Consider the following 17,982-nt stretch of genomic DNA (forward strand, 5'->3'; position numbering starts at 1 on the left):
TTTTCTAACACGTTAACTATCAGACTTCCTTATCCTCTGTGTTTGTCCCCCAGGAGCATCGGGACGAGCACCTGACCTCCATCCCACAGGAAGTGTGTCTGTCTTTCGTTAAGATCATCCAGGAAGTGTTGGGTTCACCTCCGGACCTAGACCTCCTCCGATTGGTCTACAACTTCCTCCTCGCCGTGCACCCGCCCACTAATACCTACGTCTGTCATACGCCTACAAGCTTCTACTTCTCACTACACATAGGTGGGTTTTTTTACACACTTCCTGGTTCAATTAATTAAGTCAAACTCGGCTATTTTAATAGGTGACTTTTACTTTGAATAGTCATTTTCTACCAAGGTGTCTGCTGTTACTGAAAGGACTTAACACCACAGACAGTATTGTATACTGGTCCTGGACCAGTATATATATGTTGTCTGTTGTCCTGTAGATGGTGAGACTGTACCAGGACCAGTATATATATGTTGTCCTGTAGATGGTGAGGCTGTACCAGGACCAGTATATATATGTTGTCTGTTGTCCTGTAGATGGTGAGGCTGTACCAGGACCAGTATATATATGTTGTCTGTTGTCCTGTAGATGGTGAGACTGTACCAGGACCAGTATATATATGTTGTCTGTTGTCCTCTAGATGGTGAGGCTGTACCAGGACCAGTATATATATGTTGTCTGTTGTCCTGTAGATGGTAAGCTGTACCAGGAGAAAGTCCAGTCCATAATGTATATGAGAAATATCAACAGTGGATGGAAATCAGCTGGTAGCTCAGCAGTCTCTCTCTCCACGGCTGTCTTCACTGAGGACCCTCTTCCTGAAGGTACCTAGAATCATTCTCTTCTTCTCTTCTCTTCTTAGTTAGTTATTCTTCTTCTTCTTCTCTTTTTGTCTTCGTGCAGTGACATGTTTCTCACTCTCCATTGGTGCAGAACACCTGTACGCGAATTATTCCCAGGAAACAAATGTACATGTTCTTCTGCACTTTGTTATTACCTTGTCCTGGCCAAGACCTTTTCCCTTTCCTGTTAAACATGTTGGGACCGTTAAATTTAGGTACATCTGTTTCCCTCTGAAGGTACCATCCACCTTCAGCCTCCGTCACCTGAACACGGAGGAGACGACCAGTTCCTGTCCCTCCGGCCCGCCAACCTGACGCCCTCGCCCAACTCCTCCCCGTTGCTCAGGCCCTGTGTGAGCCATGGAGGGGCTGGGAGCCCCAGGGAGGGCCAGGAGGGAGAGGGGGTGATTCTGGGAAGCACAGAGACTCTAAAGAGAGGAGGAGGAGGAGGAGGGATTGGGGAGGAACAGCTTCTGTCGAGCTGTGAGTCGGCGAAAACCATCTGTGACTCCCGAGAGGGAGGAGAGGCACGACATACCCCGTCCATCAGTATCGAGGAGGTGGAGGGGAGGGGGGAGGTAGATGGGGAGGAGGGGGTGGAGGAGAGGGGGGAGGTAGATAGTCTGGTTGAGGGCAGCGTGGGCGGTGCCGAATCTGAGGACCGTTTTGATTGGGCGAGCGATGAAGTGCCACAGAGGCCGGACAGTCTGAAGGGGATCACATCGTTTCAGAGGAGCTCCTCTAACCTGGCCAGGTGACTGGATATTTCTGCTTCCAAACGGCACCTTTTCCTTATAAAGTGCTTTTGGGGCCCATAGGAACCAAATCAGACATTTAGCCTCGTACTTCACCTCTCATAATAGTTGCAGAAATCAAACAGATATTGCTGTTTATTTTGTACATCACTGACTCTGCCTTTTAAAATTTGTCTAATACCTTCCTTCATCCAGCCTGGGCCTGGCCTTCCCTGCCCAGAATGGGAGCTTGGCCCTGGGTCGCTGGCCCAGCGTGGCCGACCGTGGCACGCTACCAGAAGACTGGGAGAGCTACTCGTACTCCCCTGGATACGAGAGGGCCTACAGCAAAGACTCTAGCAACGACAGGTACACTACTCTATAGAATAACACACCCACTACACCTGTCAGATCTCATGCTCCTATACAGACTACCCTGTTAGATCTCATGCTCCTATACAGACTGCCCTGTTAGATAGACTACCCTGTTAGATCTCATGCTCCTATACAGACTACCCTGTTAGATCTCATGCTCCTATACAGACTGCCCTGTTAGATCTCATGCTCCAATACAGACTACCCTGTTAGATCTCATGCTCCTATACAGACTACCCTGTTAGATCTCATGCTCCTATACAGACTACCCTGTTAGATATCATGCTCCTATACAGACTACCCTGTTAGATATCATGCTCCTATACAGACTACCCTGTTAGATATCATGCTCCTATACAGACTGCCCTGTTAGATCTCATGCTCCAATACAGACTACCCTGTTAGATCTCATGCTCCTATACAGACTACCCTGTTAGATATCATGCTCCTATACAGACTACCCTGTTAGATCTCATGCTCCTATACAGACTACCCTGTTAGATCTCATGCTCCTATACAGACTACCCTGTTAGATCTCATGCTCCAATACAGACTACCCTGTTATATCTCATGCTCCTATACAGACTACCCTGTTAGATCTCATGCTCCTATACAGACTACCCTGTTAGATCTCATGCTCCTATACAGACTACCCTGTTAGATCTCATGCTCCTATACAGACTACCCTGTTAGATATCATGCTCCTATACAGACTACCCTGTTAGATAGACTACCCTGTTAGGTCTCATGCTCCTATACAGACTATCCTGTTAGATCTCATGCTCCTATACAGACTACCCTGTTAGATATCATGCTCCTATACAGACTACCCTGTTAGATCTCATGCTCCTATACAGACTACCCTGTTAGATATCATGCTCCTATACAGACTGCCCTGTTAGATCTCATGCTCCTATACAGACTACCCTGTTAGATCTCATGCTCCTATACAGACTACCCTGTTAGATCTCATGCTCCTATACAGACTACCCTGTTAGATAGACTACCCTGTTAGGTCTCATGCTCCTATACAGACTACCCTGTTAGATCTCATGCTCCTATACAGACTACCCTGTTAGATCTCATGCTCCTATACAGACTATCCTGTTAGATATCATGCTCCTATACAGACTACCCTGTTAGATAGACTACCCTGTTAGATCTCATGCTCCTATACAGACTACCCTGTTAGATCTCATGCTCCTATACAGACTACCCTGTTAGATATCATGCTCCTATACAGACTACCCTGTTAGATCTCATGCTCCTATACAGACTACCCTGTTAGATATCATGCTCGTATACAGACTACCCTGTTAGATCTCATGCTCCTATACAGACTACCCTGTTAGATCTCATGCTCCTATACAGACTACCCTGTTAGATAGACTACCCTGTTAGGTCTCATGCTCCTATACAGACTACCCTGTTAGATCTCATGCTCCTATACAGACTACCCTGTTAGATCTCATGCTCCTATACAGACTACCCTGTTAGATATCATGCTCCTATACAGACTACCCTGTTAGATAGACTACCCTGTTAGATCTCATGCTCCTATACAGACTACCCTGTTAGATCTCATGCTCCTATACAGACTACCCTGTTAGATCTCATGCTCCTATACAGACTACCCTGTTAGATGGTTTGCTAACTTGCCATCTAAGTGGCTAGATGTCAAGATCAAGCTTCTCGGGTTCCAGCAGAGACATTCAATTCCCTCCTGGATCCAGATCCCTGTTGCCTCCGTTGTTTTGTGTGTAAAAACGTGTATATATAGCGCCCCTAGTGTGCACGTTTGGTAATACGGTATACTCCGGTATGCTACAGAAACAGTATGACGGTATGAACGTGTGGATATCAACCCAACACTCTTAGATTAACTGGATAAATGATCATGTCCACTCACAAGGCTTTCAGCACGGTCACTGTCCTACACCCAGGCACCATGTTAGTGATACAACAGCAATGGGAATCATCAGGCAGCTAGTATCTATTATTCCTATTGTCTGTGTGACCATGAGGCCTGCCTACTGCCTTCTGTTCTCTTGTCTGTGTGACCATGAGGCCTTTCTACTTCCTTCTGTCCTATTGTCTGTGTGACCATGAGGCCTTTCTACTTCCTTCTGTCCTATTGTCTGTGTGACCATGACCCATAGGGCTCTATATAGTGGACTACTGTTGACCAGGACCCATAGGGCTCTATATAGTGGACTACTGTTGACCAGGACCCATAGGGCTCTATATAGTGGACTACTGTTGACCAGGACCCACAGGGCTCTATATAGTGGACTACTGTTGACCAGGACCCATAGGACTCTATATAGTGGACTACTGTTGACCAGGACCCATAGGGCTCTATATAGTGGACTACTGTTGACCAGGACCCATAGGGCTCTATATAGTGGACTACTGTTGACCAGGACCCATAGAGCTCTATATAGTGGACTACTGTTGACCAGGACCCATAGGGCTCTATATAGTGGACTACTGTTGACCAGGATCCATAGGGCTCTATATAGTGGACTACTGTTGACCAGGACCCATAGGACTCTATATAGTGGACTACTGTTGACCAGGACCCATAGGGCTCTATATAGTGGACTACTGTTGACCAGGGCCCATAGAGCTCTATATAGTGGACTACTGTTGACCAGGACCCATAGGGCTCTATATAGTGGACTACTGTTGACCAGGACCCATAGGGCTCTATATAGTGGACTACTGTTGACCAGGACCCAGCTCTATATAGTGGACTACTGTTGACTAGGACCCATAGGGCTCTATATAGTGGACTACTGTTGACCAGGACACATAGGGCTCTATATAGTGGACTACTGTTGACCAGGACCCATAGGACTCTATATAGTGGACTACTGTTGACCAGGACCCATAGGGCTCTATATAGTGGACTACTGTTGACCAGGACCCATAGGGCTCTATATAGTGGACTACTGTTGACCAGGACCCATAGGGCTCTATATAGTGGACTACTGTTGACCAGGACCCATAGGGCTCTATATAGTGGACTACTGTTGACCAGGACCCATAGGGCTCTATATAGTGGACTACTGTTGACCAGGACCCATAGGACTCTATATAGTGGACTACTGTTGACCAGGACCCATAGGGCTCTATATAGTGGACTACTGTTGACCAGGACCCATAGGGCTCTATATAGTGGACTACTGTTGACCAGGACCCATAGGGCTCTATATAGTGGACTACTGTTGACCAGGACCCACAGGGCTCTATATAGTGGACTACTGTTGACCAGGACCCATAGGGCTCTATATAGTGGACTACTGTTGACCAGGACCCATAGGGCTCTATATAGTGGACTACTGTTGACCAGGACCCATAGGACTCTATATAGTGGACTACTGTTGACCAGGACCCATAGGGCTCTATATAGTGGACTACTGTTGACCAGGACCCATAGGGCTCTATATAGTGGACTACTGTTGACCAGGACCCATAGGGCTCTATATAGTGGACTACTGTTGACCAGGACCCATAGGGCTCTATATAGTGGACTACTGTTGACCAGGACCCATAGGGCTCTATATAGTGGACTACTGTTGACCAGGACCCATAGGGCTCTATATAGTGGACTACTGTTGACCAGGACCCATAGGGCTCTATATAGTGGACTACTGTTGACCAGGACCCATAGGGCTCTATATAGTGGACTACTGTTGACCAGGACCCATAGGACTCTATATAGTGGACTACTGTTGACCAGGACCCATAGGGCTCTATATAGTGGACTACTGTTGACCAGGACCCATAGGGCTCTATATAGTGGACTACTGTTGACCAGGACCCATAGGGCTCTATATAGTGGACTACTGTTGACCAGGACCCATAGGGCTCTATATAGTGGACTACTGTTGACCAGGACCCATAGGGCTCTATATAGTGGACTACTGTTGACCAGGACCCATAGGGCTCTATATAGTGGACTACTGTTGACCAGGCCCCATAGGACTCTATATAGTGGACTACTGTTGACCAGGACCCATAGGGCTCTATATAGTGGACTACTGTTGACCAGGACACATAGGGCTCTATATAGTGGACTACTGTTGACCAGGACCCATAGGGCTCTATATAGTGGACTACTGTTGACCAGGACCCATAGGACTCTATATAGTGGACTACTGTTGACCAGGACCCATAGGGCTCTATATAGTGGACTACTGTTGACCAGGACCCATAGGGCTCTATATAGTGGACTACTGTTGACCAGGACCCATAGGGCTCTATATAGTGGACTACTGTTGACCAGGACCCATAGGGCTCTATATAGTGGACTACTGTTGACCAGGACCCATAGGGCTCTATATAGTGGACTACTGTTGACCAGAACCCATAGGGCTCTATATAGTGGACTACTGTTGACCAGGACCCATAGGGCTCTATATAGTGGACTACTGTTGACCAGGACCCATAGGGCTCTATATAGTGGACTACTGTTGACCAGGACCCATAGGGCTCTATATAGTGGACTACTGTTGACCAGGACCCATGGGGCTCTATATAGTGGACTCTATATTGTGAACAGGGTTCCGCATTGCGAAGCGTCCTGTATCTCTACCATCGGTGAAGATGAGTTTCTGTTGAATTGACAGAATCACCCTCCCTCCCTCCTCTTTATCTATATTTCCGTCTCATCTCTCCATCTCAGCTGAGTGTCATCAAGCTGTCTTTGATGAAGTCCAATAAAACTCTCTCCCTGTGAACGAAGTGCATCAGCTAATTAGTTATTTCATCCACATCCTCTCTTCTCACTCTTTCTTTCTTTCTCGCTCTTTATTGTCTCAATGTCTCAGTCCCCTCTCTCTTTCACTCCCTCTCTCGCTCTCCTCTCTCTCTTTCGCTCCCTCACTCGTTCTCATATCGCTCTTTCGCTCTCTCTCTCGCTCTCCTTTCGCTCTCTCGCGGTCTCTCTCCTCTCTCTGTTCAGTCATCATCTGTCTATCTTCTGTGTGCGTAGGATAGAACCCGACCTAGCCAGTGTCTCACTGCTTTCATCTAAAGACCTCGTATAAAAGAATATGAAATGGGGGGGGGGGGGGGGGGGGGCTGTGTGAGGCTGTGTTTCAAGCTTTATCTGTTCTGGGTTGTGGACTGTTTGTGCCCGTTATTGAATATTAGACTTGTCTCTGTTTATGAAGCCGTGTTATGTTGACTGATCAGAGCTCTGTGGACTGATCACACAGTGAACACCTGTCCTGTTAACACATCAGGGAAACACCTCACACTGCCAATAAAGAGAACACCTGTCCCCCTTCCTAGGACAATAGCCACAAGCCAGGTATAATACCCCTCTTATCGCTGGCTGTGTTTGTTCTGTGTGTCTGGAACCGTAACGTCATCCAGAAAGGGAAAAGACAGCTGTGGGACTAATTATTTGTGATAAAGCTTAATGTTTAGTCTCTGGTTGTATTTATTAAGGATCCCCGTTAGTTCCTGCCAAGACAGCAGCTACTCTTCCTGGGGTTTATTATGGATCCCCATTAGTTCCTGCCAAGACAGCAGCTACTCTTCCTGGGGTTTATTATAGATCCCCATTAGTTCCTGCCAAGACAGCAGCTACTCTTCCTGGGGTTTATTATGGATCCCCATTAGTTCCTGCCAAGACAGCAGCTACTCTTCCTGGGGTTTATTATGGATCCCCATTAGTTCCTGCCAAGGCAGCAGCTACTCTTCCTGGGGTTTATTATGGATCCTCGTTAGTTCCTGCCAAGGCAGCAGCTACTCTTCCTGGGATTTATTATGGATCCCCATTAGTTCCTGTCAAGGCAGCAGCTACTCTTCCTGGGGTTTATTATGGATCCCCGTTAGTTCCTGCCAAGGCAGCAGCTACTCTTCCTGGGGTTTATTATAGATCCCCATTAGTTCCTGTCTAGGCAGCAGCTGCTCTTCCTGGGGTTTATTATGGATCCCCATTAGTTCCTGCCAAGGCAGCAGCTACTCTTCCTGGGGTTTATTATGGATCCCCATTAGTTCCTTCCATGGCAGCAGCTACTCTTCCTGGGGTTTATTATGGATCCCATTAGTTCCTGCCAAGGCAGCAGCTACTCTTCCTGGGGTTATTATGGATCCCCATTAGTTCCTGTCAAGGCAGCAGCTACTCTTCCTGGGGTTATTATGGATCCCCGTTAGTTCCTGCCAAGGCAGCAGCTACTCTTCCTGGGGTTTATTATAGATCCCCATTAGTTCCTGTCTAGGCAGCAGCTACTCTTCCTGGGGTTTATTATGGATCCCCATTAGTTCCTGTCAAGGCAGCAGCTACTCTTCCTGGGGTTTATTATAGATCCCCATTAGTTCCTGTCAAGGCAGCAGCTACTCTTCCTGGGGTTTATTATGGATCCCCATTAGTTCCTGCCAAGGCAGCAGCTACTCTTCCTGGGGTTTATTATGGATCCCCATTTGTTCCTGTCAAGGCAGCAGCTACTCTTCCTGGGGTTTATTATGGATCCCCATTTGTTCCTGTCAAGGCAGCAGCTACTCTTCCTGGAGTTTATTATGGATCCCCATTAGTTCCTGCCAAGGAAGCAGCTACTCTTCCTGGGGTTTATTATGGATCCCATTAGTTCCTGCCAAGGCAGCAGCTACTCTTCCTGGGGTTATTATGGATCCCCATTAGTTCCTGCCAAGGCAGCAGCTACTCTTCCTGGGGTTATTATGGATCCCCATTAGTTCCTGTCAAGGCAGCAGCTACTCTTCCTGGGGTTTATTATGGATCCCCATTAGTTCCTGTCAAGGCAGCAGCTACTCTTCCTGGGGTTTATTATGGATCCCCATTAGTTCCTGCCAAGGCAGCAGCTACTCTTCCTGGGGTTTATTATGGATCCCCATTAGTTCCTGCCATGGCAGCAGCTACTCTTCCTGGGGTTTATTATGGATCCCCATTAGTTCCTGCCAAGGCAGCAGCTACTCTTCCTGGGGTTTATTATGGATCCCCATTAGTTCCTGCCAAGGCAGCAGCTACTCTACCTGGGGTTTATTATGGATCCCCATTAGTTCCTGCCAAGGCAGCAGCTACTCTTCCTGGGGTTTATTATGGATCCCCATTAGTTCCTGCCAAGGCAGCAGCTACTCTTCCTGGGGGTTATTAAGGATCCCCATTAGTTCCTGCTACGGCAGCAGCTACTCTTCCTGGGGTTTATGTGATACGTAATGACATTAGTTATTATTATTTTATTACAGGACCAGTACAGAGGACTGCCTGGTGTTAATATGCTATGGTCTATATGACCTGTTGAGAGGGGTTCTGCTACTACTACCGGACCTGATGCTGGAGGAGGTGATGGACAAGCTGGTCCAACCTGAAGCTCTTATCGTCCTCGTCAACCACTCCTCTCCCCTCATCCAGCAGGGGGTTATGAAGGTTAGTGCTCTTGTAATGCTCAGACACACACAGTGAGGAAGGCGCAGGCCAACACATTTCCACTATGTGTTATGTTGCCTGTTAACAGTTATGTCCCAGCTCCTCCTACCTCAGCCAAGCCTTCTGCAGGGATCTCATGTTCTTTTACACGTAATGCTGCTGTGTCTCCTTGTCCTCGTCTCCCTCCAGCTTCTGCCAGTATGTTATCTCTAACAGCTTACTGTCTCTCCTCTCTCCAGCTCCTGGATGACATTATGTTGGGTTATCTCTTTTCTCCTCTCTCCAGCTCCTGGATGCCAGTATGGTATCTCTAACAGGTTACTGTCTCTCCTCTCTCCAGCTCCTGGATGCCAGTATGGTATCTCTAACAGCTTACTGTCTCTCCTCTCTCCAGCTCCTGGATGCCAGTATGGTATCTCTAACAGGTTACTGTATCTCCTCTCTCCAGCTCCTGGATGCCAGTATGGTATCTCTAACAGCTTACTGTCTCTCCTCTCTCCAGCTCCTCTCTCCAGTATGGTATCTCTAACAGGTTACTGTATCTCCTCTCTCCAGCTCCTGGATGCCAGTATGGTATCTCTAACAGCCTACTGTCTCTCCTCTCTCCAGCTCCTGGATGCCAGTATGGTATCTCTAACAGGTTACTGTATCTCCTCTCTCCAGCTCCTGGATGCCAGTATGGTATCTCTAACAGGTTACTGTCTCTCCTCTCTCCAGCTCCTGGATGCCAGTATGGTATCTCTAACAGGTTACTGTCTCTCCTCTCTCCAGCTCCTGGATGCCAGTATGGTATCTCTAACAGGTTACTGTCTCTCCTCTCTCCAGCTCCTGGATGCCAGTATGGTATCTCTAACAGCCTACTGTCTCTCCTCTCTCCAGCTCCTGGATGCCAGTATGGTATCTCTAACAGGTTACTGTATCTCCTCTCTCCAGCTCCTGGATGCCAGTATGGTATCTCTAACAGCCTACTGTCTCTCCTCTCTCCAGCTCCTGGATGCCAGTATGGTATCTCTAACAGCTTACTGTCTCTCCTCTCTCCAGCTCCTGGATGACATTATGTTGGGTTATCTCTTTTCTCCTCTCTCCAGCTCCTGGATGCCTACTTCAGCCGAGCTTTTAAGGAGCAGAAGGAGAAGTTCCTGAAGAACCATGGCTTCAGTCTCTTAGCCAATCAGCTGTACCTGCACCAGGGGACTCAGGGCCTGCTGGAGGTCTTCCTGGAGATGCTGTTTGGACGACCTGTCGGCCTGGAGGAGGAGTTAGTACAGGGAGGGGAGGGAACAAGGCCTGGAGGAGGAGTTAGTACAGGGAGGGGAGGGAGCAAGGCCTGGAGGAGGAGTTAGTACAGAGAGGGGAGGGGACAAGGCCTGGAGGAGGAGTTAGTACAGGGAGGGGAGGGGAGAGAGCAAGGCCTGGAGGAGGAGTTAGTACAGAGAGGGGAGGGAACAAGGCCTGGATGAGGAGTTAGTACAGGGAGGGGAGGGAGCAAGGCCTGGAGGAGGAGTTAGTACTGGGAGGGGAGGGAACAAGGCCTGGAGGAGGAGTTAGTACAGGGAGGGGAGGGAACAAGGCCTGGAGGAGGAGTTAGTACAGGGAGGGGAGGGAGCAAGGCCTGGAGGAGGAGTTAGTACAGAGAGGGGAGGGAACAAGGCCTGGAGGAGGAGTTAGTACAGGGAGGGGAGGGAGCAAGGCCTGGAGGAGGAGTTAGTACAGGGAGGGGAGGGAACAAGGCCTGGAGGAGGAGTTAGTACAGGGAGGGGAGGGAACAAGGCCTGGAGGAGGAGTTAGTACAGGGAGGGGAGGGAGCAAGGCCTGGAGGAGGAGTTAGTACAGAGAGGGGAGGGAACAAGGCCTGGAGGAGGAGTTAGTACTGGGAGGGGAGGGAACAAGGCCTGGAGGAGGAGTTAGTACTGGGAGGGGAGGGAACAAGGCCTGGAGGAGGAGTTAGTACTGGGAGGGGAGGGAGCAAGGCCTGGAGGAGGAGTTAGTACAGAGAGGGGAGGGAACAAGGCCTGGAGGAGGAGTTAGTACAGAGAGGGGAGGGAACAAGGCCTGGAGGAGGAGTTAGTACTGGGAGGGGAGGGAACAAGGCCTGGAGGAGGAGTTAGTACAGGGAGGGGAGGGGCCTGGAGGAGGAGTTAGTACAGGGAGGGGAGTGGCCTGGAGGAGGAGTTAGTACAGGGAGGGGAGGGGCCTGGAGGAGGAGTTAGTACAGGGAGGGGAGGGGCCTGGAGGAGGAGTTAGTACAGGGAGGGGAGGGGCCTGGAGGAGGAGTTAGTACAGGGAGGGGAGGGGCCTGGAGGAGGAGTTAGTACAGGGAGGGGAGGGGCCTGGAGGAGGAGTTAGTACAGGGAGGGGAGGGGCCTGGAGGAGGCGGTTATGAAACAGAAACAATATGGAGGTGTCGGTGTTTATTCTTGTTGTATTTTTCAGTCTGGACTTGGAGGACATGGAGACCATCAGTCCCTTCCGGAAGCGTTGTATCATCCCAGTGCTGGGTTTAATCGAGAACAGTCTGTGTGAGAACAGTCTGGTCCACAACGTGCTCTGTATGCTACTGCAGCTGGTCAACGCCTGTCCCAAACTGGCTGACATACTGCTGGATCATGGCCTGCTCTACGTCCTCTTCAACACCCTGTCTACCCTCAACGGCATGGAGCACGGGTTAGTACATACACTTTACATACACCTCAGCCAAATACATTTCAACTCAGTTTTTCACAATTCCTTGACATTTAATCCGAGGAAAATTTCCCTGTTTTAGGTCAGTTAGGATCACCACTTTATTTTAAAAATGTGAAAAGCCATTTTGCCACAACTTTGGACGTATGCTTGGGGTCATTGTCCATTTGGAAGACCCATTTGCGACCAAGCTTTAACTTCCTGACTGATGTCTTGAGATGTTGCTTCAATATATCCACATAATTTTCCTTTCTCATGATGCCATCTATTTTGTGAAGTGCACCGGTCCCTCCTGCAGCAAAGCACCCCCACAACATGATGCTGCCACCCCCGTGCTTCACGGTGGGATGGTGTTCTTCGGCTTGCAAGCCTCCCCCCTTTTCCTCCAAACATAACGATGGTCATTATGGCCAAACAGTTCTATTTTTGTTTCATCACACAGAGTTTTATATCTGGTATATAATATATAGATGAATATGTAGCTGCACCAACCACAGATTTCGTTGCATGGCCTCATTTGAAACTAGAACTCATGCACCAGTGATGTTTTGCTAAGTAGAACGACCTGTTTGCCAGGGGTTGCCATGCATGGCTCCACACGCTGCTCTCTATCTGTGTCTCAATCAATCTCTCTCCTCAGTATACCTCTGATCTGTCTGTGTCTCAATCCATCTCTCTCCTCAGTATACCTCTGATCTATCTGTGTCTCAATCCATCTCTCTCCTCAGTATACCTCTGATCTGTCTGTGTCTCAATCCATCTCTCTCCTCAGTATACCTCTGATCTATCTGTGTCTCAATCCATCTCTCTCCTCAGTATACCTCTGATCTATCTGTGTCTCAATCAATCTCTCTCCTCGGTATACCTCTGATCTGTCTGTGTCTCAATCAATCTCTCTCCTCGGTATACCTCTGATCTGTCTGTGTCTCAATCAATCTCTCTCCTCGGTATACCTCTGATCTGTCTGTCTCAATCAATCTCTCTCCTCAGTATACCTCTGATCTGTCTGTCTCAATCAATCTCTCTCCTCGGTATACCTCTGATCTGTCTGTGTCTCAATCAATCTCTCTCCTCGGTATACCTCTGATCTGTCTGTGTCTCAATCAATCTCTCTCCTCGGTATACCTCTGATCTGTCTGTCTCAATCAATCTCTCTCCTCAGTATACCTCTGATCTGTCTGTCTCAATCAATCTCTCTCCTCGGTATACCTCTGATCTGTCTGTGTCTCAATCAATCTCTCTCCTCGGTATACCTCTGATCTGTCTGTGTCTCAATCAATCTCTCTCCTCGGTATACCTCTGATCTGTCTGTCTCAATCAATCTCTCTCCTCAGTATACCTCTGATCCATCTCTCTCCTCAGTATACCTCCATCTCTCTCCTCAGTATACCTCTGGTCCATCTCTCTCCTCAGTATACCTCCATCTCTCTCCTCAGTATACCTCTGGTCCATCTCTCTCCTCAGTATACCTCCATCTCTCTCCTCAGTATACCTCTGGTCCATCTCTCTCCTCAGTATACCTCCATCTCTCTCCTCAGTATACCTCTGGTCCATCTCTCTCCTCAGTATACCTCTGAACGACTACAAGCTGCTGGTGGTAGATATCCAACAGCTGTTGGTCGCGGTGACCATCCACTCCTGCTCTTCCTCTGGTGCTCAATACTTCAGGATCATAGAGGACCTGATCACACTGTTGGGCTTCATGGAGACGTCCAAGATGAGACGAACCCAGGGTAAGATATAGCCTGGTACCTATATTAGAGAGTAGGGTACTGTGGTACATTATAGCCTGGTACCTATATTAGAGGGTAGGGTACTGTGATGAGACAAACCCAGGGTAAGATATAGCCTGGTACCTATAGTAGAGAGTAGAGTACTGTGGTAAACCCAGGGTAAGATATAGCCTGGTACCTATAGTAGAGAGTAGGGTACTGTGGTAAACCCAGGGTAAGATATAGCCTGGTACCTATAGTAGAGAGTAGGGTACTGTGGTAAACCCAGGGTAAGATATAGCCTGGTACCTATAGTAGAGAGTAGGGTACTGTGGTACATTATAGCCTGGTACCTATAGTAGAGAGTAGGGTACTGTGATGAGACGAACCCAGGGTAAGATATAGCCTGGTACCCATATTAGAGAGTAGGGTACTGTGGTACATTATAGCCTGGTACCTATATTAGAGAGTAGGGTACTGTGGTACATTATAGCCTGGTACCTATATTAGAGGGTAGGGTACTGTGGTACATTATAGCCTGGTACCTATAGTAGAGAGTAGGGTACTGTGGTACATTATAGCCTGGTACATTATAGCCTGGTACCTATATTAGAGAGTATGGTACTGTGGTACATTATAGCCTGGTACCTATAGTAGAGAGTAGGGTACTGTGATGAGACGAACCCAAAGCTGTGAGTCTTTCTGGGTAAGGCTCTAAGAGCTGTGAGTCTTTCTGGGTAAGGCTCTAAGAGCTGTGAGTCTTTCTGGGTAAGGCTCTAAGAGCTGTGAGTCTTTCTGGGTAAGTCTCTAAGAGCTGTGAGTCTTTCTGGGTAAGGCTCTAAGAGCTGTGAGTCTTTCTGGGTAAGGCTCTAAGAGCTGTGAGTCTTTCTGGGTAAGGCTCTAAGACACAGGTGTCAAACTCATTCCACGGAGGGCCGAGTGTCTGAGGGTTTTCGTTCCTCCCTTGTACTTGATTGATGAATTAACATCACTAATTAGTTAGGAACTCCCCACACCTGGTTGTCTAGGGCTTTATTGAAAGGAAAAACCAAAAACCTGCAGACACAAGGCCCTCCGTGGAATGAGTTTGACACCCCTGCTCTAAGAGCTGTGAGTCTTTCTGGGTAAGGCTCTAAGAGCTGTAAGTCTTTCTGGGTAAGGCTCTAAGAGCTGTGAGTCTTTCTGGGTAAGGCTCTAAGAGCTGTGAGTCTTTCCGGGTAAGGCTCTAAGAGCTGTAAGTTTTTATGGGTAAGGCTCTAAGAGCTGTGAGTCTTTCTGGGTAAGGCTCTAAGAGCTGTGAGTCTTTCTGGGTAAGGCTCTAAGAGCTGTGAGTCTTTCTGGGTAAGGCTCTAAGAGAGCTGTCTCTCTCTCTCTCTCTCCTTCTCTCTCCTTCTCTCTCTCGTTCTCTCTCTCGTTCTGTCTCTCCTTCTCTCTCTCGTTCTCTCTCTCCTTCTGTAGAGATGGCGGTGGCCCTGCAGTTCCGCGTCCTCCAATCAGCTATTGAGTTCATAAAGACGACAGCTAATCAGGACCCTCAGAAGCTGAGCAGCTCTGTCAACGTGCCCACCTCTTCTCACCATGCCATCTACCAGAAACGCAAGAGCATCGCAGGTGAGAGGATATCCCTTAGTTAGTTAGGGCCAATACCATCACAGGTGAGAGGATATCCCTTAGTTAGTTAGTTAGTTAGTTAGGGCCAATACCATCACAGGTGAGAGGATATCCCTTAGTTAGTTAGTTAGGGCCAATACCATCACAGGTGAGAGGATATCCCTTAGTTAGTTAGTTAGGGCCAATACCATCACAAGTGAGAGGATATCCCTTAGTTAGTTAGTTAGGGCCAATACCATCACAGGTGAGAGGATATCCCTTAGTTAGTTAGTTAGGGCCAATACCATCACAGGTGAGAGGATATCCCTTAGTTAGTTAGTTAGGGCCAATACCATCACAAGTGAGAGGATATCCCTTAGTTAGTTAGTTAGGGCCAATACCATCACAAGTGAGAGGATATCCCTTAGTTAGTTAGTTAGGGCCAATACCATCACAGGTGAGAGGATATCCCTTAGTTAGTTAGTTAGGGCCAATACCATCACAGGTGAGAGGATATCCCTTAGTTAGTTAGTTAGGGCCAATACCATCACAGGTGAGAGGATATCCCTTAGTTAGTTAGTTAGTTAGTTAGTTAGTTAGTTAGTTAGTTAGTTAGTTAGTTAGTTAGGGCCAATACCATCACAGATGAGAGGATATCCCTTGGTTGGTTGGTTGGTTGGTTGGTTGGTTAGTTAGTTGGTTAGTTAGTGCCAAGATCATCTCAGGTGATAGGATATCCCATGGTTGGTTAGTTAGTTAGTGCCAATAGCATAGGACTGTGTTGCTCAAGGTGTAGAGTAATAATACTAGTTGATTGTCCGTTTACAGTTGACAGATCTCAGGGACATGAGAGTTCTACCCGTTGGAGTTGTCATGGTTATTTACGTGGTTGTCATGGTAACCGCTTTGTAGTAACCAGATGTTTAGTGGATCATACTGAACAAACTTATAAAACGCAACATGTAAAGTGTTGGTCCCGTGTTTCATGAGCTGAATTATAAGATCCCAGAAATGTTCTATATACACAAAAAAAGCTTATTTCTCTCAAATGTTGTGTACAAATTTGTTCACGTCCCTGTTAGTGAGCATTTCTCCTTTGTCAAGATAATCCATCCACCTGCCAGGTGTGGCATTTCAAGAAGCTGATTAAACAGCATGATAATACACGGCCCCGTATCGCAAGGATCTGTACACAATTCCCGGAAGCTGAATAAGGCCCACGTCTTTGAAATGGTGGTCACACCAGATACTGACTGGTTTTCTGATCCACACCCCTACTTTTTGTTCTAAGATATCTGTGACCAACAGATCTGTGTTCCCAGTCATGTGAAATCCATAGATTAGGGTCTAATGAACTCATTTCAACTGACTGATTTCCTCATATGAGTTGTAACTCAGTAAAATCTTTTAAATTCTTGCATGTTGCTTATATATTTTAGTTCGGTGTAGGTATTCTGACCAGTCTGAGATGTTTAGTGAAATAGTTACAGTTGAAGTCAGAAGTTTACATACACCTTAGCCAAATACATTTAAACTCAGTTTTTCACAATTCCTGACATTTAATCCTAGTAAAAATTCCCTGTTTTAGGTCAGTTAGGATCACCACTTTATTTTAAGAACGTGAAATGTCAGAATAATAGTAGAGAGAATGATTTATTTCAGGTTTTATTTCTTTCATCACATTCCCAGTGGGTCAGAAGTTTACATACACTCAATTAGTATTTGGCAGAATTGCCTTTAAAATTGTTTAACTTGGGTCAAACGTTTCGGGTAGCCTTCCACAAGCTTCCCACAGTAAGTTGAGTGAATTTCGGCCCATTCCTCCTGACAGAGCTGGTGTAACTGAGTCTGGTTTGTAGGCCTCCTTGCTCGCACACGCTTTTTCAGTTCTGCCCACAAATGTTCTATAGGATTGAGGTCAGGGCTTTGTGATGGCCACTCCAATACCTTGCCTTTGTTCTCCTTAAGCCATTTTGCCACAACTTTGGACGTATACTTGGGGTCATTGTCCATTTGGAAGACCCATTTGCGACCAAGTTTTAACTTCCTGACTGATGTCTTGAGATGTTGCTTCAATATATCCACATAATTTTCCTGCCTCATGATGTCATCTATTTTGTGAAGTGCACCAGTCCCTCCTGCAGCAAAGCACCACCACAACATGATGCTGCCACCCCCGTGCTTCACGGTTGGGATGGTGTTCTTCGGCTTGCAAGCCTCCCCCTTTTTCCTCCAAACATAACGATGGTCATTATGGCCAAACAGTTCTATTTTTGTTTCATCAGACCAGAGGACATTTGTCCAAAAAGTACAATCTTTGTCCTCATGTGCAGTTGCAATCCGTAGTCTGGCTTTTTTTATGGCGGTTTTGGAGCAGTGGCTTCTTCCTTGCTGAGCGGCCTTTCAGGTTATGTCGATATAGGACTCGTTTTACTGTGGATATAGATACTTTTGTATCAGTTTCTTCCAGCATCTTCAAGGTCCTTTGCTGTTGTTCTGGGATTGATGTGCACTTTTCGCACCAAAGTACATTCATCTCTAGGAGACAGAACGTGTCTCCTTCCTGAGCTGTATGACGGCTGCGTGGTCCCATGGTGTTTTTACTTGCGTACTATTGTTTGTACAGATGAACGTGGTACCTTCAGGCG

General features: G+C 47.4%; 1 protein-coding gene across 1 annotated transcript in view; it reads left to right on the forward strand.

The window, feature by feature from the left end:
• lyst (lysosomal trafficking regulator) overlaps nt 1-17,982 on the forward strand; it is a 264,577-nt gene that overhangs the window by 142,811 nt on the left and 103,784 nt on the right. Inside the window, exons 26-34 of the mRNA XM_055935436.1 lie at nt 54-252; nt 693-824; nt 1,080-1,596; nt 1,793-1,945; nt 9,170-9,350; nt 10,439-10,608; nt 11,784-12,014; nt 13,599-13,765; nt 15,203-15,355. Of these exons, the coding sequence (XP_055791411.1) occupies nt 54-252; nt 693-824; nt 1,080-1,596; nt 1,793-1,945; nt 9,170-9,350; nt 10,439-10,608; nt 11,784-12,014; nt 13,599-13,765; nt 15,203-15,355 (1,903 nt within the window). The remainder of the gene's footprint in view (nt 1-53; nt 253-692; nt 825-1,079; nt 1,597-1,792; nt 1,946-9,169; nt 9,351-10,438; nt 10,609-11,783; nt 12,015-13,598; nt 13,766-15,202; nt 15,356-17,982) is intronic.

The sequence above is a fragment of the Salvelinus fontinalis genome, chromosome 1 (assembly GCF_029448725.1).
Source record: "Salvelinus fontinalis isolate EN_2023a chromosome 1, ASM2944872v1, whole genome shotgun sequence".
Classification (NCBI taxonomy): Eukaryota; Metazoa; Chordata; class Actinopteri; order Salmoniformes; family Salmonidae; genus Salvelinus; species Salvelinus fontinalis.